The sequence below is a fragment of the Gadus macrocephalus genome, chromosome 8 (assembly GCF_031168955.1).
Source record: "Gadus macrocephalus chromosome 8, ASM3116895v1".
Taxonomy (NCBI): Eukaryota; Metazoa; Chordata; class Actinopteri; order Gadiformes; family Gadidae; genus Gadus; species Gadus macrocephalus.
Genome location: NC_082389.1, coordinates 13351773 through 13378107, shown reverse-complemented (window position 1 = coordinate 13378107; position 26335 = coordinate 13351773). Strand labels below are relative to the sequence as shown.

General features: G+C 42.8%; 3 gene segments (V, D, J or C); all 3 read right to left on the bottom strand.

The window, feature by feature from the left end:
• Positions 1-155: 155 nt before the first annotated feature.
• Positions 156-17715, bottom strand: LOC132463216 (T cell receptor alpha variable 18-like). The segment is given in 2 exon segments: positions 156-725; positions 17006-17715. Coding segments are annotated over 2 exon segments (417 nt in total).
• A 971-nt stretch (positions 17716-18686) lies between these two features.
• LOC132462483 (T cell receptor alpha variable 3-like) lies at positions 18687-19308 on the bottom strand. The segment is given in 2 exon segments: positions 18687-19069; positions 19159-19308. Coding segments are annotated over 2 exon segments (459 nt in total).
• Positions 19309-20975: 1667 nt separating this feature from the next.
• Positions 20976-21905, bottom strand: LOC132463215 (T-cell receptor alpha chain V region CTL-F3-like). The segment is given in 2 exon segments: positions 20976-21514; positions 21774-21905. Coding segments are annotated over 2 exon segments (480 nt in total).
• Positions 21906-26335: the final 4430 nt, after the last annotated feature.

Sequence of the window (26335 nt, the reverse complement as noted above, 5' to 3'; positions counted from 1 at the left end):
ACCAGCGAAGATGCACATTGTAGAGCCTGTATATGCATTTGAGTGTTACAGATGCTCCCTCTTTTCCTCTGACTTTCTGTTTATTAGGACAGGTGGAGTTCCCAGCATCAGACCTGGAGAAAGTCTAAATAAAAAATATGTTACATTGACATGAACCATAAAGAACACACCAGGATAAAATGTCTGAAACAATAACCAATGATTGAAATGACCCACATATAATAACCAATTTGAACCCTAAAATTCCCAATATTATGGAAAGAGAATGAACTACAGAAAGAGAATGAACTTCAGAAAGATTGTAAGATGTTTGGTGTGTGGGGAAAATGGCACAGAGGAGTACCGATGTGTTTAAACAGTAATGTCTGTGTGATGGTTTAAGGGGGAGAGGGAATTGAGTTTCGTGCTCAGCAGGTTTTTGTACAGGGAGTCTGTGTTTCCTGTCACTGTGGGCCTCAGAGCACAGTAGTACAGAGCAGAGTCTGTCACGGCAGCAGCGGAGATCTCCAGATGGAAAATTTTTTTATCACTGTCCTTTTTCAAGGTGAATCCAGATAGCTCCATGTAATCTTTGATAAGGAACTGGGGAGGTGAGCTGGGGTACTGCCGATACCAGAAGAAGTTTGTTGCTGAAGAGTAGTTGCAGGAGAGAGTCACGCCGTCTCCTTGTAGAGCCTGGACTGGACTGTCCTGGATTGAGTGGATGGTTTGCTGATAACTGTCACCTGCATATGTTAAGAATGAAAGGTCAGTGACTACGACAGTGTTAAAGATCCTGGAAAAAGCAATATGAATTCATTCCTATGAACTGCTAAACAAATATTGAGGTCCATATCTGAAATAGGACGGTGCTTCTAAAGCAGAACTCACCAATAAACCCGGTGAATAAAACCACGAACATGAAGATCTGCATAACTAATACTGAAACAAGCAGATGTTGTAAAGCAGCAACAATCAAGAGTTTAAAAGCTGTTGTTGACGGATTGTTTCTGATGTGCTGCCTGTCAAGCTCCACCTCCTGCTAGAGTGGCACCAAGGACTGAATGAGACAGGAGAAGACCTTCTACTTTACTGTCTCTGTGGAGACCATGAGGACCCAGGAAGAGGAGCGACAGAAGCTCTGGCTTTCAAAAGTCAAGGAGAATCACTGTGGCGTCACCATCTCTACATGTACATGTATACAATGTTTAGATAAAAAAATAATTGTGTACTCAAAATATGAATGTTATATGTTTAATGAGTTAGACATTTTTTATTGCTGTAATTCCTTACCCGAAGGGTTGGGTAAATTCTCGTTCTCATGGAACTCTATAACTCTATATAAATATTAATAATATATTTTTACAATTTAACGTCTACTCCCTCATTGACTGTCTTAACATAGTGTGTTTGTGTTCAGTCATACAGCTGATGGTTATTTCATTTTTTCCCTCCTCTTTGAAGAATATAGAGATCATTGCCTTCAGGTTTATGTAAAGGCTCCTCCACACTTTATATCACTGTGTCTCCGAAGAGCACAGTAGTAGAGAGCTGTGTCTGCCAGGGTTAGCTGGGTTATGGTGAGTTCAGTTGTGGATGTCGTGGTCTGATGAGTTCAGTTCTGGATGTCGTGGACTGATATCGACGGTCAGGAATATGTTCACTTCTCCATGATCTTGCTTCTTTATAGAGTATAAACCGAGGAGCCTGGTTTGAATGATGTCTGTTCCAGTAAAGGCGAACATATTCAGAGCTTATTTCATAGTTGCATCTGAGTGTTACAGATCCCCCCTCTTTTCCACTGACTTTAGGTTCATCAGGAGAGATGGAGTCCCCAGCTATCAGTCCTGGAAAAAGTACACATAATGGATGTGTTAGATGAACATGGACCGCAAAAACGCAACAAAATAAGGTGTTAAAAACATTGAATAATTAATTATGATAGTAAAATGTCTGATAATTCAGTCATATATACCGTTTGGAACATGAGCCTTTCCTCTTACCAGATAGAAGTGCAGCACTAATAATCCACAGCCAGGTTTCCATCTCATCTGGTGTTCAGCTCAAGTATGAGACTTATTCTCTTCATGGTACCAGCTTTTAAAGACACAAGGACCAACATGTTGAAGAAATAATAAAACACCTATTGATAATACTGACCTCTAGGGGTGGATGTGAGACCTCACCTTCAGAATCAAATTATTAATTTAATAAGACATAAATTTGACACAAATAAAATAAAACTATCGTGAACACTTTAAACAAGAAAATGTAAATGCAAAAATTGCATACAAATTTTGAGATATCGGGTTATGGTGAAAATTTATAATTAATTAGGAGTTCGCTGTTGTGATGAGTTATCGTGTTTAGTCAGTCATGTCTGTGTGCTGGTTTCAGGGGTAGAGGGAATTGTGTTTTATGCTCAGCAGATTTTTGTACAGGGAGTCTGTGTTTCCTGTCACTGTGGGCCTCAGAGCACAGTAGTACAGAGCAGAGTCAGACAGCTGCAGATTTTGGATGCTCAGAGGAACTGATGTGCTGTGTATTTGGGCATGAAATCGGTCTTTGTGGAACTCTGCAGCATTATCTCCTTCTCCAATTGTAAATCGTCGTAGCATGAACCTCGGGAAGTCATTGATTTGTTGTTTGTACCAGAACAAACTGGGGCTACTGTCAGTGGTCTCAAATGTACAGCGAAGACTAACTGTGAGTCCTTCAGTGGCAATGACATCCTCTCCAGTCTGATTGACTCTGTCTTCTCCATTACACTCTGGGGAAGAACAGAAGATGGAGATTATTGAATGAGATCAATGATGAGAGGAGAGTCAACAAGAGTCTTTAAGGAGTTACCAAGCAAGAGAGTGAGAACCCGGATTATCCCACATAATGACCATGTTAGATTAATATGGACCATAGAGAACACAATAGAATAAAAGGTCTAAAACATCCATTAACCAATAATTACAAAGTTATTGATGATTCAGTTATGTACGGGTATGTAGTTTGAAACATGAGGTTTTCATCTCACCAGATAGAAGTGCAGCAATAATAATCCACAGCCAGGTTTCCATCTCAACAGCAGTTCTACAGCAACTGGTGTTCAGCTCAAGTCTGAGACTTATTCTCTTCATGCTACCAGCTGTTAAAGACACGATGATTAAACATGTTGATTACATATTTCGACAAAATCTGGTTAATACTGACCTCTACTGGTGGATAAGAGATCTCACCTTTATAATCACTTAAAGGGACACAGTGTAAAAATTACTCCCATCTAGTGGTACAATTGTCTATTGCATTCAAACTAATAGTGCTCGCTTGTTCAAAAACTACGCCGGGCAGTATGTGCCAAGAAGCTGTGTCATGACATCCAATACTACTTCATCGAGTCATTCGAGTGATGATGAGGTTCGTTATTTCAAACAAATTTCAAACTGCATTGAATCATTAGTGTAAGGCTTAAGCTAATGATGCATGAGTAATTATTCCTCAAGCAAGATAGTGAAGTATTTCAGTCTTCATTCACGCTGGCTCAGAGTGAAAACTTGTTTGCATTTCCTGTACCACGTAGTGCTTTTTGTCCCTGTCGGCAGTTCATAGAACGGAAGAACATGGAAGCCTCCATGAAGCTTACCCGTCCTATGTAACTACATATTAATTATTCTTCGCTCAGGAGGATAAGTGAGATTTTTTGGCAGAGATCATTTTACACCAATGAGGACTTATTTATGAATTAATACGTTGATTTGAGGTAATAAATGACAGAAAATATTACACAGTGTCCCTTTAAAGGAGACCTATTATGGTGATTTCCCAACAGGTAAACATAGTATATGAGTTCCAGAAAACATTTTGATGCTGTTTGCTGAAAATAGCTTTTAGGAAAAAAAATCGTGCATACCGCTATTCCCCTCTGTTTCCGTCCCTTCAGAATATGCTGTGTCCGGCGTCTGTAGCTTTAATGCAAATGAGATGCTGCCCATTGACCAATGAGCTGTCAGAGCGAACCATATCATGGAGGAGAAGTGATTGTTACCGTTTGCGGACTCCCGGAGCTCTATATCTATATAATATAATGTTATATAATCTTAATAATAATACAATATATAGGTATCTATATTATATAATATATAATATCACGGCCAAAAGCTATGTGCGCCTCGGATGATATTATGAATCATAAAGTCTGCATCTGACATCTCTGGTACTTCCACAACAAGTGGAAACAAGACTCGTAGTGGGGGTTATTATCTCGGCCATGGTTGAGAAGAATTGGGGGAAAGGAACTTTGGCATTGACTCTCTGAAGTCCAGAATGAACCGCGACATGGAGGAGAAAGGGATTGTACTCCCGGAGCTGAGCTGCTAGCTCCCCCCCCACCGGGGCTGCCGCCAGAGCTTCGGCGGCAGTCCGGCAGCTCCGGTGGGGGGGGGCTATGCAGCAGTCCGGCAGCTCCGGGGGGGGGGGGCTATGCAGCAGTCCGGCAGCTCCGGTGGAGGGGGGCTATGCAGCAGTCCGGCAGCTCCGGTGGGGGAGCTATGCAGCAGTCCGGCAGCTCCGGTGGGGGGGCTATGCAGCAGTCCGGCAGCTCCGGGGGGGGGGGGCTATGCAGCAGTCCGGAAGCTCCACCGGACACCCTGCCAGGCAGTCACATGGCAAACTGAAAAAAATTAGACATCTATTTTTGTATGGAAACTCCCTGCTTCTGAAACGCGCAAACATCTCCGCCCAAAATCGTATCTATGCTCTGATCGGAGGTGGTGGGGAAGTGCGGTAATATTCAAATGTGCCCCCTTTCTACGTAGGAGGGGGCACTGAAACTGACTCGCTCGTTCGGTAACTGTAGGCATAGGTGTTTTGCTATTTCTTCAACATGCTTGGTCCTTTTGTCTTTCAGAAATGCATATCTCACTCAAAAAATCATGTATGGACTTATTTTAAAGGTTGTATGCGTGTGGGAGCACCAGAGACCCAAAACATCACCCCAATTCTAAAGATTAAATTCCCTTTAATCTTTAGAATTTCTGGGGGCTATGACTTACCTGTTAATTGACAAACTACAAGTAGAAAGAGGAATGACATAATTTCAAACACCATGGGAACCCTGGAGCTCAAAATGCTACCTCTGTATCTCTGTGGTAACATACTGTTCTCACTAGACCCTGATAAATTCATCTCTCCAGATGTCCCTCCCCTGAATAGTACCAGAATAGTACAGAGCAGAGTCTGCCACCACTTCAACAGAGGAGATCTCAAGATGTAACATTTTTGGTTGGTCCTTTTTCAAAGTAAATCCAGATAGCTCCATGTGTTCGTTGATAAGGAACTGGAGAGGTCAGGTGAGTCTGGGTACTGTCGATACCAGAAGAAGTGTGTTGCTGAAGAGTAGCTGCAGGAGAGAGTCACGTTGTTTCCTTGTGTAGGTGTACACCTAGAGTGTGCAAAAAAACGGTGCAAGTATTTCTGGATATGTAGCCCCTACGATAACATTTCCCTCAAAAAAGTCTTACCCAATCGCGCCCATGAACTTTGCCATAGGCTCGGCCAATCAATGACTTGCATGCAGGTGCACTGGCGAATGGGAGGAGAGGAGAGGGCGGAGACTTAAGAAGGTTGGCGGGGAAAAGGGGAGAAGATGACGGCGCTCGGGTGGTCCCATGCTGACGGAGATTTCGGTATGATAAATCAGTTAAAGAACAGTTTAGCTCTTAGTTAGATTTCGGTATGATAAATCAGTTAAAGAACAGTTTAGCTCTTAGTTAGATTTCGGTATGATAAATCAGTTAAAGAACAGTTTAGCTCTTAGTTAGATTTCGGTATGATAAATCAGTTAAAGAACAGTTTAGCTCTTAGTTAGATTTTGGTATGATAAATCAGTTAAAGAACAGTTTAGCTCTTAGTTAGATTTCGGTATGATAAATCAGTTAAAGAACAGTGTAGCTCTTAGTTAGATTTCGGTATGATAAATCAGTTAAAGAACAGTTTAGCTCTTAGCTATATTTCGGTATGATAAATCAGTTAAAGAACAGTGTAGCTCTTAGTTAGATTTCGCTATGATAAATCAGTTAAAGAACAGTTTAGCTCTTAGTTATCGTATCATTAACAATAGTTTGTACAGTGCGAGCTATATTACTAGCCCGTCGCAAACCTACGAAGCTTGTCACGCCAGAGAACGAAGAGCCAGCCAGTTCACTGCTACAGCCCGGGACGTGTCTGTGGCTCATCTCACCTGCTCTCTCCCCCTCCCTCCCTCTCTCATGCCATTGATACACGGTGCGGTTGGTGAGTAAATAGGCTACCTCATAGACATCCTACATCATAGACGGAGCATCAAACACTACCGCCTACTGGCGCTGACGAGACGCGGGGCCGCTATCTTGGAGTGGTGATCCGCTCCACTCGGTCCAATCCGTTTGGCAGGAGCAATGAACTGTCAGGGGGGCAGTTAATCAGTGTTGGGGGTAACGCGTTAAAAAGTAACGCGTTACAGTAACGATATTACTTTTATGGGTAACGAAGTAAAGTAACGCATTACATTTCAAATATCGGTAACTACACTACTTTACTAGACTATAGTAACGCGCTTCTCTGCGTTACCCAAGCCCTGTTTGCCTGTGTGTAAAGTTATGATCCGTCCACACGAAGCCGATTTCATGGCGAAACCGCAAAGGTCTTACACGGTTCGGCCGAAGCAGAAGCAGCACCCCTTATGGGCTTGGAATGTGTACTACAGCGTTTCTACAGATCTACCCGGTTTCGCTTGACTCCGTCTTTACGGAGATACTCCGAAACCGGATAGATCGAAACCGTAACGGTTTCGCCCGTGTGGACGGGGCCTAAGTCTGCGCGTTTAAATGCAGAGTTGGGTAAATAGCCGGTGGCTCTGCTACTACTTGTTGAAAGGGCAACAGTGCCACTTAGCGTAGCGGTCGGAGTCAGCCATGCTCCGAGTACTTACGTGTGACGCCACGTTTCCATAGCAACCGGTTTTCGGTTCTACACAAACCAAATTAACAAGGGGAAATCCTATGCCACGCAAACCTTTTATAGGTTCGTGTGGCATAGGATTCTTGCCTCGGCACGTTAGCCTATCATAGTGATCGATTTAACTTAAATCGATCACTATGGGCTTTTGGGACGACGGGAATTTTCTGTTTATTTAATTAATTGCATTTCTGTTTCCTTTTTATGGGCTTAAGTTCATTTGTTTTAATTTTAAGGGATGAAGTGACCTTTATTTTTATATTTTTATTGACCATGAATCTAATAACAAGCTGGTTTTGTTCTCAGGTTTCCCAAAGGCTGTGTTTTGAAACATGTTGCTACTGATTGACCACCACAGCCTTGGTTGTGGATTTATTGTTGTTTCCTATGTTTTTTTATGCCATTTTGTATACATGTATACAATAAACACAAGGTGATGATAGAGCTATGATGTTTGTCAATTCATCTACACAGTAAATTAAGAAACGGGAAAAGTAAAGTAATAAGTAGTGAACTAGTAAATTAATCTCATTTCAATTTAGAGAAGTAACTAGTAATAAGTAACAAATTACTTTTTTTGAGTAACTACCCCAACACTGCATTTAATTAATCATACCTCACTGAATGCCAAAGATTTTCACGCATGGTTTGGCGGGCTTTATTATTCATAGTTGGCTTAACAGTAATAGAACATTCTTATGTTATATAAGTGACCAGCCGTCCAAGATCAAAACTGGGAACAGCCCCGAGAAGGGGAATCCGGTCAGCTGTTTTTAAGTTGAAGAAACAATATATGATTAGGCTATAAATTGTGGGGAAAAACGGTCTGTCTAGCTACTGGACCAGATAAAATGAGACGGAGAGGTAATAAAGTCTATCGGCACGAGGACCTTGGATTTATTAAGTAAAGTGGCAACGGTTATACAGAGTCATAAAGCGTGAGAAATCGAATATGTCTAAGTCCCTAATCAGCGCTGATGGTTCGTCCGGAGCTTCGCCTCCGTGGAAGGTCTGCTTCAGAAGAAGGTGAAGAGCCCCTGTGTGATGCAGTCTTATGCTGTATCCTCCTCTCGATGAGGTGTGTGCGTTTGAGATGTGTGCGGTTCTGTGTGTTTTTGCTGCACCTTAGCTCCCAGGCCCTGGGTCTTCTCCTAACGGGGAGAGCTCCTCGTGTCTCCGGTGTGATAAATTAAAACGGGGGAGTGCCCCCCGAAGTGTCTCGTGTGTGATAATTTAATGTGGCTCTGAGGCCCCTAGTATCTGCATGTGTTCCTTCTAGTGGGGGAGAGCTTCGAGGTGTCTCCTGTGTGATAAATTAATGTGGCTCTCCCGTTCTTGAGGATGACTGGTGCATTGTCTGAGTGTCAACCATTTGCCTGGGAAATGGGGCCTTCGGCTCTGGCCTTGACCTGACTATATTATCATGTTTGTGTTATGTGTTCGTTGGGTTTAGAGCAAGAGTCGACTATATATTAATGTGCCTGCCATGTGATGTGCTCATCAGGTTATTTTTCCCAACAATATACATATATCCTACATATACAATGTATGAATACATTAGATATATTACCTTATAGACTGTATCTCTGACTGTTGCTGCAGCAGCAGTTTATTCTGTCTTGACACTTTGTATTGATATCTTGTATTTACTTTTATTAACAACCTTCTTTCCTTAAATTATTATAATGTTTACAGTGATTGTTTAATATGCATTTTTTATGTATGTCGCTTTGGAATAAAGTGTCTGCCAAATACTTAAACAACATATAAACACCTGAAAGTTTTTATATCAGCTAAAACCACCAATCTGTTTCACTGGATTCAGATAAAACCACATTCTTTCTTACCCAACAATGTTAGTATTTGAATATTGTTACTTTAATGACTCTATTCATAGCATGGCTACAATTATACTGTTAAGAAAGTATTGTCCAATACTTTGCCTAAAATGAGAATGTGTCATGATACAAATCTGCTCAATGGAATGTTTATTTGTGGATGGATGGATGGAATGGACTGGAGTTTGCAGGTGGGAATTGATGCAGGAAAATGATCAGATCAAAACGAGTGAAATTCAAAATACAATAAAAAGCAGCCAGGGTAAATGCAGACTGATCATTTACAGTATTTAAAAAATAAGAGAATAAAATGCAAAAGAATTATCATGGAAAATAAATCTATCGCAGTAGGCCTGATTATTATGAATTAGGAAAGTCAAAATACAAAATACCGTGACAGGTCCAAAACCTGAAGCCTAAGCTATTGTACTTCAACTTAGCAGGTAGAGTAGACACCAGACTGATAGGCATGGGGGTTAGGGACCTAGATCCTCTGATTTCCAGCCATTCAGGGAAGAGGGATTTACCCCAACTAAGCGGACGTAGGTCCCGTTCGCTACACTTGTAGAGCCTGGACTCTGTCCTGGATTGAGTGAATTGTTTGCTGATAACTGTCACCTGCATATGTTAAGAATGAAAGGTCAGTGACTATGACAGTGTTAAAGACCCTGGAATTAGCAATATGATTTAATTCATATGAACTGTTAAACATATATTGAGGTCCTTGTCTGAATTAGGACGGTGCTTCTAAAGCAGAACTCCCCAGTAAACCCAGTGAACAAAACCACTAACATGAAGAGCTGCATAGCTAATACTGAAGCAAGCAGATATTGCAAAGCAGCAACAATCAAGAGTCTAAGAGCTGTTGTGTTGACAGATTGTTTCTGATGTGCTGCCTGTCAAGCTCCACCTCCTGCTAGAGTGGCACCAAGGACTGAATGAGACAGGAGAAGACCTTCTACTTTACTGGCTCTGTGGAGACTACGAGGACTCAGGAAGAGGAGCGATTGGAGCTCTGGCTTCAAAAGTCGAGGAGAATCACTGCGGCGTCACCATCTCTACATATACACATATACAATGTATAGATAAAAAATGTATTGCGGGCTCAAAATATGAATGTTATATGTTTAATGAGTCACACATTTTTTATTGCTGTAATTCCTTACACAAAGGGGTGGGTCAATTCCCGTTCTCATAGAATTAAAAAAATATTGATAATAATATGTTTTTACTATTTAACGTTTACTCCCTCATTGACTGTCTTAACATAGTGTGTCGTGTTCATTCATACAGCTGTCGGTTATTACATTTCAACCCAGTCGCCAAGAAAAAACGTCGACGGTGTACGTTTCCATGAACACTGGAGACGTACTATTACAACGTAAAAACAGCGTGTTATACCTACAGTATCCACGCGTGCCGCTGTGGAGGCGGGTTTCGGGGTTTGGGTTTCACGGCTTTCGCGGCAAATTGTGGACACGATTGTTTAGGGGGGGGGGGGGGGGAGGTAGACTGTTGTTGACCGGGGAGGGGGGGGGGAGACACGTTTGTTGAGGGGGGGACGACGACACGATTGTAGGGGGGGGGGGGGGGGGGGGGGAACACGTTAGTTGAAGGGGGACGACGACGACGACACGTTTGTTGAGGGGGGGGGAGACACGTTTGTAGGGGGGGGGGCACGCTCGACAACGAGAGTTGGTTTTTATTGAACGAGACTTCAACACGGAACAGCTGCACGAAACGATGGTCACGTCACTCTCGGTGACGGTGTCGACAACAATGAACACACGAACAATGTTAATAGAACAACACACAACCACATAACATCCCGAACCCATCAACCCCACTTAATCCTAACAACAAAAGTTAACAAGTTAACAAAAGCCCCATTTGTCAACTGACAACCCCAATTCCCAGAATCCCCCGCGGCTCCGGAACACGGCGTAGTTTATATTAATCTTTATTATCCGAATGGGAAATGCAATATTTTAGGACAGATACACCATTAAACGCGTTTCTAATGACATTTCTAGCGAGAAATGTACATTTTCCTTACATAATCTTCAGTCAGTGAATGTGTATGATCTTTATTAATCTTTATTATCTGAATGGGAAATGCAATATTTTAGGACCGATTCACCGTTAAACGTGTTTCTAATAACATTTCTAGCGAGAAATATACTTTTTACTTGCATAATCTTCAGTCAGTGATTGTGTCTGATCTTTAGTTTTATAGTTATTAGGATTTGATCGGATCGCTCGCATGTTTCAACGTCAGGTTGTTAGGCTGCTTTCGCTAAACTAGCAGCTCACGTGCTTCCTGCGTTTGTGTTATTAAACTGTTACTTTATGTAACTTTTAATGATATCATCTTGTTAGAAACACGTATATCTGAGAGGCAACCCAGTCGCCAAAAGCATTCGTTGACAGTGTACGTTTCGTGAACACTGGATTACGTCGCATTTCAACATAAAATAGCGTGTTATACACACACACACACACGCACGCACACACACACACACACACACACACGCACACGCACACGCACGCACGCACAGACACACACACACACACACACACACACACACACACACACACACACACACACACACACACACACACACACACACACACACACACACACACACACGGTGCATTTCGCTGCTAAAACAACAACAACAACAAAATATTCCCTCAAATATTATTACTAAAGAACCGTTTTCCAAAGAACGAAATGTGAACCAATGCATTCTGAATGGGAGTGTTTCTCCGATTAAATATCATTAATCTCCGTGTGTTGGGTGGTATTCTATTTTTTTCAACGGGGCTGCAACCAGTCACTTGACCGTCATGCTGCTATGGTGGTTGCTATCGACCGCCCCCTCTAATCCTTACATGGCTCTAAAAACCACGCGGCAAAGGAGCTGCCGTAAATTGTGTTGTTTTTGTCGTAAACTGGGGTCCGACGGTTAAAAAATAGACAGATATTCCGAGGTATCCTTAAAAGGCAGCTTGGATGTTTTTATTTTCTGCAGTTTAGACTTCTTCTATAACCTATTTTTGAAAGCAAAACACCAAGTTCATTGATTTAACGAGGCAGGGTTATTTGAAACAATTTATTCAATAAATATTTGTGAGAGGTCATTCCTTCTCCTGAGTTTGCTTCCTATTTATGTCTAGTGTACACCCCTACTGTCCAAAAGCATCCCCCCCCCTCCCCATATGGATTTGGAGAGTTGTTGCCACGTCCCAGTGGTGGAAGTATCATATAATATGAAAGAGGGCATTCAATTATACTACAATGATCAATTAGGAGGCCGAAGCCCTAAAGGAAGTGATGCAATAGGTGACTGAGGCGAGAAAATTTAAGTAAACTGTACCTTGGGGTCTCTTATATATCAAAGGGGGTTTCAAAGGACGCATACGCTTCAACCTGTGGCTCCAGCCCTACAGGAAATGACTCAGCAAGTGCTCCATCTCGTTGCACCTGCACCCAGCGGCTCGCTTGCAAGATTTTGGCCTGAAGTTCTTCCCAGACCTATACCCTAACAGTCCAACATGCATATCTGAGAATCAGGCCTCTCTTCAATAATGACAAAATGTTATGAGAGAAATACAGATTCACTTTTTGTTATCTCATAAGCGGCGTGGTGCCGGCTCCATTTTACCTTTTGACCCCAGACTTCAAAGACGTGGCCACAGGCCAGCTGTGTCTACACACATTAAGCCACAAATGTACACCTCCATCCCGCAAAAAATGGGGCCTAGAAACTAACCTCTGTCTTATGTACATTGACTGTACTGTTGGAGGTCACGCCCCTTTTCCGGCCTTTTCGAGATAGCTAGGGATGCTAAAATGTTTACAAACATTTCCCGGGGCCCCGAGAACGACATATCCAAGATTTGTAGTTCTAGCCCATAGAGAAAAAAAGTTTTCCCAAATGGAGTGTCATTTGGACAAAGCCCCTTCAGAAGTGTTGCCTGCGAGACCTAATGGTTCAGAATGTGGTGGAAAAACAGTTTTTGAGATGGGAAGGTCCTACCGCCCTGAAATTTGAATACCATATTCTAGGGCCTAACTGGGACCCCCGCACCGAAACTTGGCCCGGTCGGACCCCGAGTGCAGTAAGGGGGGGCCTGGACTTTCATAATCTTCGCTCGGTGAATGTAAAAGATGTTTGGTCGGATGTTATGACGAAGAATCATAATGTGAATGGGAATATTCTATTAATGTCTTGATATCATCTTTCGTCTCAACACTTCTGCTGCAGCCGCTTAAAGTCTCACTCCGAGAACCTTAAATGAATCAATCCATTAGAAGTATGAAAATATCTTCCCGGTCGTGCAACAGGGCAAACAAGGTGTCCTTTGACATCTACGTTTCGAGACGATTGCAACAGTGCCACACATGATCCTATTTGAATATGTTTCGGGGTAGTAATTAGCTGTCGATTTTGGAGGCCTTTATCAATAATGACCAGCTATAGATTTGCTTCCCGATGGAGATTTTTGACAAATTACATGTTAATTAGCATCTACACGTTAAGCTGAGTCCAATGAGATCAAGCTCGCCCTCTTGCTACACCGAGATCATGTCCTAGACCTAGGTGTACCATGTAAAATACATGTTACCATTAGCTAGAGTGTCATGCTTGGTGTCATTGGACTCAGCTCAACGTGTAGATGCTAAATAACATGTCATTTGTCACAATTTTTTATCGGGAAGCAAATCAATAGCTGCTCACTATTGATTAAGGCCTCCAATTTCGACAGCTAATTACTACCATTAAACATCGAATATGCTCATGTGTGGCACCGTTGCAATCGCCTGGAAGTGTAGATGTTGAAGGACACCTTGTTCGTTCTCCTACGCCACCGGGAAGATATTTACATGCTTCTGATTGACTAATGAATTGATTCAGCTATTCCCCCAGACGTCTGGGGTCAAAAGGTCAAAAGGAGACGGCACCAGCCCCGTTGAAAAAAATAGAATACCACCCAACACACGGAGATTAATGATATTTAAATGATTATGACAATGAAGTCTTTATTTGCATGGGTTTACATTTCGTTCTGTGTAGCATGGAAAAATCGGAGAAACACTCCCATTCAGAATGCATTGGTTTACATTTTGTTCTTTGGAAAACGGTTCTTTAGTAATAATATTTGAAGGAATATTTTGTTGTTGTTGTTTTAGCAGCGAAATGCACCGTGTGCGTGCGTGTGTGTGTGGGTGTGTGTGTGTGTGTGTGTGTCTGTGTCTGTGTGTGTCTGTGCGTGCGTGCGTGTGCGTGTGTGTGCGTGTGTGTGTGTGTGTGTGTGCGTGCGTGTGTGTGTGTATAACACGCTATTTTATGTTGAAATGCGACGTAATCCAGTGTTCACGAAACGTACACTGTCAACGAATGCTTTTGGCGACTGGGTTGCCTCTCAGATATACGTGTTTCTAACAAGATGATATCATTAAAAGTTACATAAAGTAACAGTTGAATAACACAAACGCAGGAAGCACGTGAGCTGCTAGTTTAGCGAAAGCAGCCTAACAACCTGACGTTGAAACATGCGAGCGATCCGATCAAATCCTAATAACTATAAAACTAAAGATCAGACACAATCAGTGACTGAAGATTATGCAAGTAAAAAGTATATTTCTCGCTAGAAATGTTATTAGAAACACGTTTAACGGTGAATCGGTCCTAAAATATTGCATTTCCCATTCAGATAATAAAGATTAATAAAGATCATACACATTCACTGACTGAAGATTATGTAAGGAAAATGTACATTTCTCGCTAGAAATGTCATTAGAAACGCGTTTAATGGTGTATCTGTCCTAAAATATTGCATTTCCCATTCGGATAATAAAGATTAATATAAACTACGCCGTGTTCCGGAGCCGCGGGGGATTCTGGGAATTGGGGTTGTCAGTTGACAAATGGGGCTTTTGTTAACTTGTTTTGTTGTTAGGATTAAGTGGGGTTGATGGGTTCGGGATGTTATGTGGTTGTGTGTTGTTCTATTAACATTGTTCGTGTGTTCATTGTTGTCGACACCGTCACCGAGAGTGACGTGACCATCGTTTCGGGCAGCTGTTCCGTGTTGAAGTCTCGTTCAATAAAAACCAACTCTCGTTGTCGAGCGTTCAATAAAAACCAACTCTCGTTGTCGAGCGTGCCCCCCCCCCCTACAAACGTGTCTCCCCCCCCCCTCAACAAACGTGTCGTCGTCGTCGTCCCCCTTCAACTAACGTGTTCCCCCCCCCCCTACAATCGTGTCGTCGTCCCCCCCTCAACAAACGTGTCTCCCCCCCCCTCCCCGGTCAACAACAGTCTACCCCCCCCTCCCCCCCCCCCCCTAAACAATCGTGTCCACAATTTGCCGCGAAAGCCGTGAAACCCAAACCCCGAAACCCGCCTCCACAGCGGCACGCGTGGATACTGTAGGTATAACACGCTGTTTTTACGTTGTAATAGTACGTCTCCAGTGTTCATGGAAACGTACACCGTCAACGTTTTTTCTTGGCGACTGGGTTGTACATTTAGATTCCCTACATGAGAGTCATGCTGCAGATCATTGGCAGGTGCAACCACAGTGTCTCTGATCAACCATGAAGATCCACCATCCATCTGATAGAAAGGTGTGGTGGGATTATCGCATCCCTCCTCTTTGAAGAACAGGGAGATCATGCCTTCAGGTTTATGTAAAGGCTCCTCCACACTTTATATCACTGTGTTCTCAAGAGCACAGTAGTAGAGAGCTGTGTCTGCCAGGGTTAGCTGTGTTATGGTGAGTTCAGTTGATGCTCTGGATGTTGTGGACTGATAACGTGTGTCAGGAATATACTGACTGTTGGGCTTTTTTGCTCCTTTCCAGAGTATAAACTGAGGAGCCTGGTTCGAACGATGTCTGTACCAGTAAAGGTCAACATAGTCAGAGCTTGTTTCATAAGTGCATCTGAGTGTTACAGATGCCCCCTCTTTCCCACTGACCTTCTGTTTATCAGGAGAGATGGAATCCCCAGCTATCAGGGCTTGAACAAGTCCACACAAAGAATGCGTTGTAGTACAGAGCAGAGTCTGTCACTGCAACAGAGGAGATCTTCAGATCCACTCCAGTCTTCTCTTCAGTCAGTTCAATAGAAAACCTTTTGTCTGAACCAAGAGACTCAGCTGTCCTGATGATACCAAGCCCTGAGATGGACAGCAGGAACTGTGGAGGTTCTCCAGGATACTGACGGTACCAGAAGAAATAATCGTTCCCTGTGGCAGTTTTAGAGAGCGGGTAGGACAGAGTAACACTTGTACCTTCTAAACTGTACTCTTTCTGCTCGACAGGAGGTAGGTCCACACTGTAAACACCTGTAAAGATATGGTTAATCAGTAAACATGTTGCCATGGAGATACAAATTCCCTTTAATCTTTAGAATTTCCGGTAGGACATGACTCACCTGTTAATTTACAAACTACAAGTAGAAAAAGGACTGACATAATTTCAAACACCATTGGAACCCTGGAGCTCAACATGCTACCTCTGTATCCTTGTTGTAACATACTGTTTATTCACTTGGCTCCTGGTGAATTCACCTCTCCAGATGCGCCTCCCCTGAACCACAGTTTAAGGTAATGACAAATGCTCTTCAAGTTCCTTGTCAGGTTTTTGTACAGGGAGTCTGTGTTTCCTGTCACTGTGGGCTCCACAGCACAGTAGTACAAAGCAGAGTCTGTCACGGCAGCAGCGGAGATCTCCAGATGGCACATTTTTTTATCACTGTCCTTTTTCAAGGTAAATCCAGATAGCTCCATGTATTCTTTCATAAGGAACTGGGGAGGTGAGCTGGGGTACTGCCGATACCAGAAGAAGGATGTTGCTGAAGAGTAGTTGCAGGAGAGAGTCACGCCGTCCCCTTGTAGAGCCTGGACTGGACTGTCCTGGATTGAGTGGATGGATTGCTGATGACTTTTACCTGCAGATTTTGAGAAACAAAGAGTCAGTTACTTCCACAGTGTTAAAAATCCTGTAAATAATAAGAGTTAATCCATATTAATTACTAAACCGTCACCTGCATATGTTAAGAATGAAAGGTCAGTGACTACGACAGTGTTAAAGATCCTGGAAAGAGCAATGGGAATTAATTCATATGAAGTGCTACACATATATTGAGGTCCATGTCTGAATTAGGACAGTGCTTTTAAAGCAGAACTCACCAGTAAACCCAGTGAATAAAACCACTAACATGAAGATCTGCATAGCTAATACTGGAACAAGCAGATGTTGTCAAGCAGCAACAATCAAGAGTTTAAAAGCTGTTGTTGACAGATTGTTTCTGATGTGCTGCCTGTCAAGCTCCACCTCCTGCTAGAGTGGCACCAAGGACTGAATGAGACAGGAGAAGACCTTCTACTATACTGTCTCTGTGGAGACCACGAGGACCCAGGAAGAGGAGCGACAGAAGCTCTGGCTTTCAAAAGTCAAGGAGAATCACTGTGGCGTCACCATCTCTACATGTACATGTATACAATGTTTAGATAAAAAAATAATTGTGTACTCAAAATATGAATGTTATATGTTCAATGAGTTAGACATTTTTTATTGCTGTAATTCCTTACCCGAAGGGTTGGGTAAATTCTCGTTCTCATGGAACTCTATAACTCTATATAAATATTAATAATATATTTTTACAATTTAACGTCTACTCCCTCATTGACTGTCTTAACATAGTGTGTTTGTGTTCAGTCATACAGCTGATGGTTATTTCATTTTTTCCCTCCTCTTGGGAGTTATGCTACAGTGGATCATTAGCAGGTGCAACCACAGTGTCTCTGATCAACGATGAAGATCCACCATCCATCTGATAGAAAGGTGTGGTGGGATTACCACTTCCCTCCTCTTTGAAGAATAGGGAGATCATTGCCTTCAGGTTTATGTAAAGGCTCCTCCACACTTTATATCACTGTGTCTCTGAAGAGCACAGTAGTAGAGAGCTGTGTCGGCCAGGGTTAGCTGGGTTATAGTGAGTTCAGTTGATGTTCTGGATGTCGTGGACTTATAACGAGGGTCAGGAATATTCTGGTCGCTCCTTGATCTTGCTCTTGCTTTTTTCCAGAGTATAAACTGAGGAGCCTGGTTAGAACGTTGTCTGTACCAGTAAAGGCGAACATTATCATTGCTTGTTGCAGAAGTGCATCTGAGTGTTACAGATGCTCCCTCTTTCCCACTGACTTCCGGATTAGCAGGAGCGATGGAGTCCCCAGCTATCAACCCTGGAAAAAGTCAACATAAGCGATTTGTTAGATTAACATGGACCATTAAAAACATAACAGAATAAGATCTTAACAACATTGAATAATCAATTATTATTACGAAGTGTCTGATAATTCAGTCATATATACAGTGTGTAACATGAGCTTTTCCTCTTACCAGATAGAAGTGCAGCAATAATAATCAACAGCCAGGTTTCCATCTCTACAGCAGGTCTACAGCAACAGGAGAAACCATCTGGTGTTCACCTCAAGTATGAGACTTATTCTCTTCATGGTACCAGCTCTTAAAGATACAATGACCAACCATGTTGATGAAATAGTAAAACACCTACTTGATAATACTGACCTCTAGGGGTGGATAAGAGAACTCACCTTCATGTTCACTTTAAGAAGAGTAACTGTGGAAACCTAGATGGTTTTTAATTGAATGAGCCATGCGGATAAAAGCTACAAATATAACACACAATTCAAACCGAATCATTTAAAAGAATAAAGCAAGTGAACTTACTGAAAAAATATAAAAAGTAAATAATACAATTGAAAAATGGTAAACATGTATAGTTATTCAGGAAATGAATATTGAGATGAATTCATGTGTTGTGTCAGAAATGTCATTGATCGGGTCTCAGGGGGAGTTGAAAGATTGTTCTGTGCTCAGCAGGTTTTTGTACAGGGAGTCTGTGTTTACGACTGTGGGCTGCAGAGGACAGTAGTACAGAGCAGAGTCTGTCACTGCAACAGAGGAGATCTTCAGATCCACCCTAGTCTTCTCTTCAGTCAGTTCAGTAGAAAACCTTTTGTCTGAACCAAGAGACTCTGCTGTCTTTTTGATACCAAACCCTGAGATGGACAGCAGGAACTGTGGAGGTTCTCCAGGATACTGACGGTACCAGAAGAAATAATCGTTCCCTGCGGCAGTTTTAGAGAGCGTGTAGGACAGAGTAACACTTGTACCTTCTATATTTTTCTCTTTCTGCTCGACAGGAGTGAGGTCCACACTGTAAACACCTGTAAAGATAAGGTTAATCTGTAAACATGTTGCTATGGATATGCAAGTTCCCTTTAATCTTTAGAATTTCTGGTGGGCTGTGACTTACCTGTTAAATTAAAAACTACAAGTAGAAAGAGGACTGACATCATTTCAAACACCATGGGAACCCTGGAGCTCAACATGCTACTTCTCTATCCTTGTTGTAACATACTGTTCATTCACTAGCCATCTGGTGAATTCACCTCTCCAGATGCCCCTCCCCTGAACCACAGTTTAAGGTAATGACAAATGCTCTTCCAGCACAGTAGTACAGAGCAGTCTGTCACTGCAGCAGCGGAGACCTCCAGATGGAACATTTATTTTGCACTGTCCTTTTGCAAAGTAAATCCAGATAGCTCCATGTAATCATTGATTAGTAACTGGGGAGATGAGCTGTGCTACAGTCAAGTTGTCTCCTTGTAGAGCCTGGAAAATGTCCTGGATTGAGTGAATGATTTGCTGATAACTGTCACCTGCATATGTTGAGACTGAAATGTCAGTGACTACTACAGTGTTAAAGATCCTGGAAATAGCAATATGATTTAATTCATATGAACTGCATAAATTGAGGTCCATGTCTGAATTAGGACAGTACTTCTAAAGCAGAACTCACCAGTAAACCCAGTGAATAAAACCACTAACTTGTAGAAATGCATTGTTAATACTGGAACAAGCAGCTTCCTCCATCTTCTTCGGCACCTTCTAAATAAATCGGTGTTTCTCGTTTTCCGACGGCGACATCAATCAGACTATCGTCCTTATACTTCCAGCTCACGGCCCCCGGGAAAAATTTCGAGCATGCGCCCAACGCTGATCGGATTCTAATCCGATCGGGCGTATACATGCACACTTAATTCGACTAACAATTGAATAATCTGGGGTCCTAATTAGACTACGAGTAACTCGATTCGATTTGACTTTAGTCCGACTAAGGTGTATACATGCATCTAATGGCGCTTTTCCACCGGAGGGTGTGGTTCGGTTCGGTTCGCCTCAGTCTGGTAGGGAGGAGGCAATATAGGCCAGCTCGGTTCTGAGGTCGCGTTTCCAACGCCGACAGTACCCTTTTGGTAGGCCGTATGTCGGTCGCCGCGGCAGCTACCTAAACATCATGACATCATAGCAGCGCGACACAGTGTAGCCTGCTCAATATAAACAATGGAAAAGAGGAACGCGACACATTAAACCAAGAGCTACCATGGATGTCGTACAGCAACAGTTTCGGAACGTCTCCACTTCCTTGTTTGCCCAAGTTTAAATTTTGCGCGACATGTCCATTGTCCAGAATAATAATCCACGGGTACTATTTGTTTGTTTTTATCCCAATGTCGCCCGGAAGTGACAGTGATTCTGTCGACCAATCAACGCAGGGTGCGTGTAGCTCGAACTTGCTGGCACCCAAAGGGGGAGTACTGGAGACGGGTGCGAAACGAGTCAGCTCAGTACGGCTAAGTCACTATGCCACACCTTTGCGAACCGAACAAAACTGCACCCTCTGGTGGAAATGCGCCATTAATAATCCAATCATAGTCGGACAAAGCCAATAATTCGACTTTCTTCAGTGTCATGTAAATGCACTAGACTCAGCTGTTCTGTTGTTACCAAACCCTGAGATGTACAGCAGGAACTGTGGAGGTTCTCCAGGATACTGACTGTACCAGAAGAAATCATCGCCAGAAGTAACAGCTCTTGAGAGCCTGTAAAACAGAGTAACTGTTGTTCCTTCTAAACTGTTCTCTTCCTTCTTGACAGGAGTGAGATCCTCACTATAAACACCTGTAAAACACCTATTTGATAATACTGACCTCGAGGGGTGGATGTGAGGCCTCACCTACACAATCAATGAGTTATTAATTTAATAAGCCATACATTCGACACAAATAAAATAAACTATTTTAACCAGAATATTTTAAACAAGATAATGCAAATGAAAAAACTGCTGGCAAATTATAAAATATTGGGATTATGGTGAAAGTGGATGATTCATTAGGTGTACACTGTTGTGATGAGTGATCATGTTTAGTCATTTATGTCTGTGTGCTGGTTTCAGGGGTAGAGGGAAAGTTGTTTAGTGTTCAGCAGGTTTTTGTACAGGGAGTCTGTGTTTCCTGTCACTGTGGGCCTCAGAGCACAGTAGTAAAGAGCAGAGTCTGACAGCTGCAGGTTCTGGATGCTCAGAGGAACTGATTTGATTTTCATTTGGGCATCAAATCGGTCTTTGCGGAACTCTGGAGCATTATCTCCTTCTCCAAATGTAGAGCGTCGTAGCATGAACCTGGGGAAGTCATGGGTTTGTTGTTTGTACCAGAACAAACTGGGACTACTGTCAGTGGTCTCAAATGTACAGCGAAGACTAACTGTGAGTCCTTCAGTGGCAATGACATATTCTCCGGTCTGATTGACTCTGTCTTCTCCATTACACTCTGGGGAAGAACAGAAGATGGCGATTATTGAATGAGATCAATGATGAGAGGAGAGTCAACAAGAGTCTTTAAGGAGTTACCAAGCAAGAGAGTGAGAACCCAGATTATCCCACATAATGACTAATGATAGATTAACATGGACCATAGAGAACACAATAGAATACAAGGTCTAAAAAATCCATTAACAAATAATTATAAAGTTATTGATGATTCAGCTATGTACTGGTATGTCGTTTGAAACATAAGGTTTTGATCTTACCCGATAGAAGTGAAGCAATAATAATCCACAGCCAGGTTTCCATCTCAACAGCAGGTCTACAGCAACTGGTGTTCAGCTCAAGTATGAGTCTTATTCTCTTCATGCTACCAGCTGTTAAAGAAACAATGATTAAACATGTTGATTACATAGACAAATTCTGGCTTATATTGACCTCTAGTGGTGGATAAGAGATCTCACCTTCATATTCACTTAAAAGGATACTTCACCGTTGGAGATATGAAGGTTATATGAAGTAAATAATTCTATGTATTATAAAAATTGAACTATATATGAACTATTTACAAAAAAAATAAATAATAATATTAACTATTTACAAAAATAAAATGTGTAGGGTGAGTTTGCTAGAGTCAAAATAGTCACATCTTGAGCATCTACTGTCTCCTCGTAGCCATGGTACTGCCCATCTTGTGCTGGGTAATTAGTGCTGATGGCCTGGACAACACATCCTGTCTCAGAATCAGAATCTCTTTATTGTCATTGCACAAAGTGCAACGAAATTGGGGTAGAGGCTCTCAAAATAAGTGTGTTTTTAAAAAAAAGATTTTTTAATAAACAAACAAAATGTGAGAAGGGTTATTTAAAAAATATATATGTATGGAATGCTAAGGAATTCAAAAGCAAATATATATAATTAAAAATGTCAGCCAATTTTAAAGTTCAGATTGGTATGATAATGCAATAATTTATAATTCTGCATTATTTAGAGAAATTACAGCTCTGGGGTAGAAACTGTTTTTTTGCCTCTTTGTTTTTGATCTGATTGCCCCGTAGCGACTCCCAGAGGGTAACCGTTCAAACAGGTTATGGCCTGGGTGGGATGAGTCTCTCAGGATGCTATGAGCTCTCCTGAGGCAGTGTCTGTTGTAGACATCCTCAAGAGATAGAAGAGGACATCCAATTACTTTTGACTACTGTGTGTTCACACCAAACACAACATTTTTCGCCCGTTCGCCTTGTCGCTGAAGTTTTGTCGTGCCACACATCATAATCTGTCGCTGTGCAAGTTTTGTCGAATTTGTCGCGCCACAACAAGATAACCACCATTGCATGTGTTTACCTTTTGTGGAAGAGGGAAAGACGTCGGAGGACCCGACGCAGTATATTCATAATATTCTAATGACCACGGAAGAGGCAGTGAATGAAGTATTGAATAGACAGAGATTTATTAGATAGGCCTACCTAATAAACCGTTGGAACACACAAGACCGGAAACATAGCAACGCCGGTAAACAAACCCCGAGAAGCCCAATCCCTATGAGAGCTCCCCGCGCTACGGCCATCCGGAGGCGCACAGAGCTTTTGGCCGTGATATTATGCATACAAATATTATATTATATACTATTATATTATATATAGAGCTCCGGGAGTCGCAAACGGCAACATTCACTTTCTCCTCCATGCTGCAGTTCACCCCGGACTGCACTGCACTGACTTTGACGGTTGAACGCTGATTGGCTGTTACGTTACACATGTCACTCAGTGGCCACGCTGTTGAACGCTGATTGGCTGTCATCACGCGAAATTCGCCTCAAAGTTCAAATATTTCAACTCGAGCGAATTTGTCGCGCCACAAATCGTCGTGAACGTGCTCGCCTGTGCACGGCGAAAGTGTGGCGCGATAAATCAAAACTTGTCGCCGGTTTTCTCTCGCGAAAAATTCGCCCGATACGCGTCTATACGTTCACTTTGTATGGGATCCTGTCGCCCTGTCGCGTTTGGTGTGAACACACAGTTACTGTGTGCTCACACCAAATGCGAAATTTTTCGCCCATTCGCGTTGTCGCCGAAGTTTTGTCGCGCCACACATCATAATCTGTCGCTGTGCAAGTTTTGTCGAATTTGTCGCGCCACAACAAGCTAACCACCATTGCATGTCTTTACGTTTTGTGGAAGAGGGAGAGACGTCGGAGGACCCAACGCAGTATATTCATAATATTGTAATGACCACGGAAGAGGCAGTGAATGAAGTATTGATTAGACAGAGATTTATTAGATAGGCCTACCTAATAAACCGTTGGAACACACAAGACCGGAAACATAGCAACGCCGGTAAACAAACCCAGAGAAGCCCAATCCCTATGAGAGCTCCCCGCGCTACGGCCATCCGGAGGCGCACAGAGCTTTTGGCCTTGATATTATGCATACAAATATTACATTATATATAGTGCTCCGGGAGTCGCAAACGGCAACATTCACTTTCTCCTCCATGCTGCAGTTCATCCCGGACTGCACTGCACTGAGTTTGACGGTTGAACGCTGATTGGCTGTTACGTTACACATGTGACTCAGTGGCCACGCTGTTGAACGCTGTTGGCTGTCATCACGTGAAATTCGGTTCACGAATTTCAACTCGAGCGAATTTGTCGCGCCACAAATCCTCGTGGACGCGCTCGCCTGTGCAGGGCGAAAGTGTGGCACGATAAATCGAAACCTGTCGCCGGTTTTCTTTCGCGAAAAATTTGCCCGATACGCGTCTATACGTTCACTTTGTATGGGATCGATGTCGATTTTAAATGCTCTTACACACTTGATTACATTGCTACTTTATTCCGGTCACCAATTTTTACATTGCATGGTCTTGCTGTGCGTGCAATACAATGTAAAGTTGTGTTGTTTGTTTTCGGGCTGTTTTGCTAAAGAGGCTAATGTAGCTAACAATAAACAACGGCTAGCCAATTTCATGCCACAATCACAAAGACAAACAGGAACGCTATGAATGCTCCGAGACCGGAAGTGATGTCAAACGTGCAACTCGGAAGGCTGGCATCCGAGGATTCAGGAACACACCATTAGTGTCTATAGGCGAACAGAGCAAACCGGTGCGCTCCGGCTCCTCGTCCTCAGCAAGAGGCAAGGCTTGTTCAGCTGCAGCCGCAGCAGCCTCCCCCTCTATTTGTGTAAATTCTTCCTGGCTGTATTCTGGCTCGTACAAATAACACTTGTACCTTCTAAACTGTTCTCCTTCTGCTTGACAGGAGTGAGGTCCACACTATAAACACCTGTAAAGATAAGGTTAATCTGTAAACGTGTTGCCATGGAGATAAAAGTTCCCTTTAATCTCTAGAATTTCTGGTAGGCTATGACTTACCTGTTAATTTACAAACTACAAGTAGAAAGAGGACTGACATCATTTCAAACACCACGGGAGCCTTGATGCTCAACATGTCACCTCTGTATCCTTGTTGTAACATACTGTTTCTTCACTAGACTCCTGGTGAATTTACCTCTCCAGTTGCCCCTCCCCTGAACCACAGTTGAATTCAATGACAAATGCTCTTCCAGTTCTTTGTCAGGGTTATGTACTGGGAGTCTGCGTTTCCTGTCACTGTGGGCTGCATAGCACAGTACAGAGCAGAGTCTGTACTCTGAAACAATGTTTTCTCACCATCAAATACTCATCAATCCTAAAAGTTATGGGCATGTACATGATGTCTGTGTCAAGAAAATTTGTGTTTGCTGTACGGTGTTTGCAGATGCATTGATTTAAAAGTACAACATATTACCGCTGTATCAGCTGTTCTTTCCCAAATAATTTACCAAGAATGTGTGGCTATAGGTAGATGAGAGAAGCAAAGTGTATGCGCGAGGTGCACAAGCAACATTATGCATGTGCCCTTGAAATAGCATCTGAACAACGCGCCACTGACTTTAAAACAGGTATTTCCTAGTTTGTGGCGCAAGTCAAGTGGTTTCTGAAATGGCAAGATAGCACCAGGGAATGTTTGCCCCAGAACACGCCTCCCCCCAGTGCCGCCGCTCCCATAACGCGCACTACGCGCTGCGCGTAGGGCCTCAAGTCCTGAGGGGGCCCCCCAAAAAAAATAAAAAAAAATAAAAAAAATTCTTACTTGTATACTTCTGGTTTTAAGTTTGTATTCATGGATAACTATTTAATTTAAAAGATTTTGGACATTCCAATACGGAATGTCCAAAAAATCTGAATGTCCCTGTAGTCCGTCGGCAGGGCCGACGGACTGCGGGGCAAAGTGAGACAGTTGTGGGGGGGCCCAAGGCAGAGGGGGGGCCCATGGCAATAAAAAATAAATAAATATTGAATTATCCACCAGCCCATAGTGTTAGGAGTTGCACACGGCCACGTATGCTCCCCCCCAGAAGCAGGTAGGGGTTGGACAGTGAATACAGAAACAGGTCATCAAGGGGCAGGTAGGGGTAAGACAGTGTATACCGAAACATGTCATCAGGAAGCAGGTGTTGGACAGTGAATACAGAGACAGGTCATCAAGGAGCAGGTAGGCAAGGCCGCCTTAATGCACGGGCTTACCTGGGTTGAAGCCCAAGGGCCTACGACGATCAGGGGGCCTATCATGAGCTGCATAATTTTTAAACTGGCTCATGATCCCGATCGGCGTAGGCCCAAGACAATGTGATTTTGGGTCCTTGCGGACCCTCCTTCCGTACACCGCAAGGGCCGCACGTGCGCCTCCCAAAAAACATAACCTTCTGTCGAGGCGACGCAGCAGCAACGGCTGTGATTGGCCGCTAACTAAAACCCGACGTGGAACCATAAACGTTGATGACTG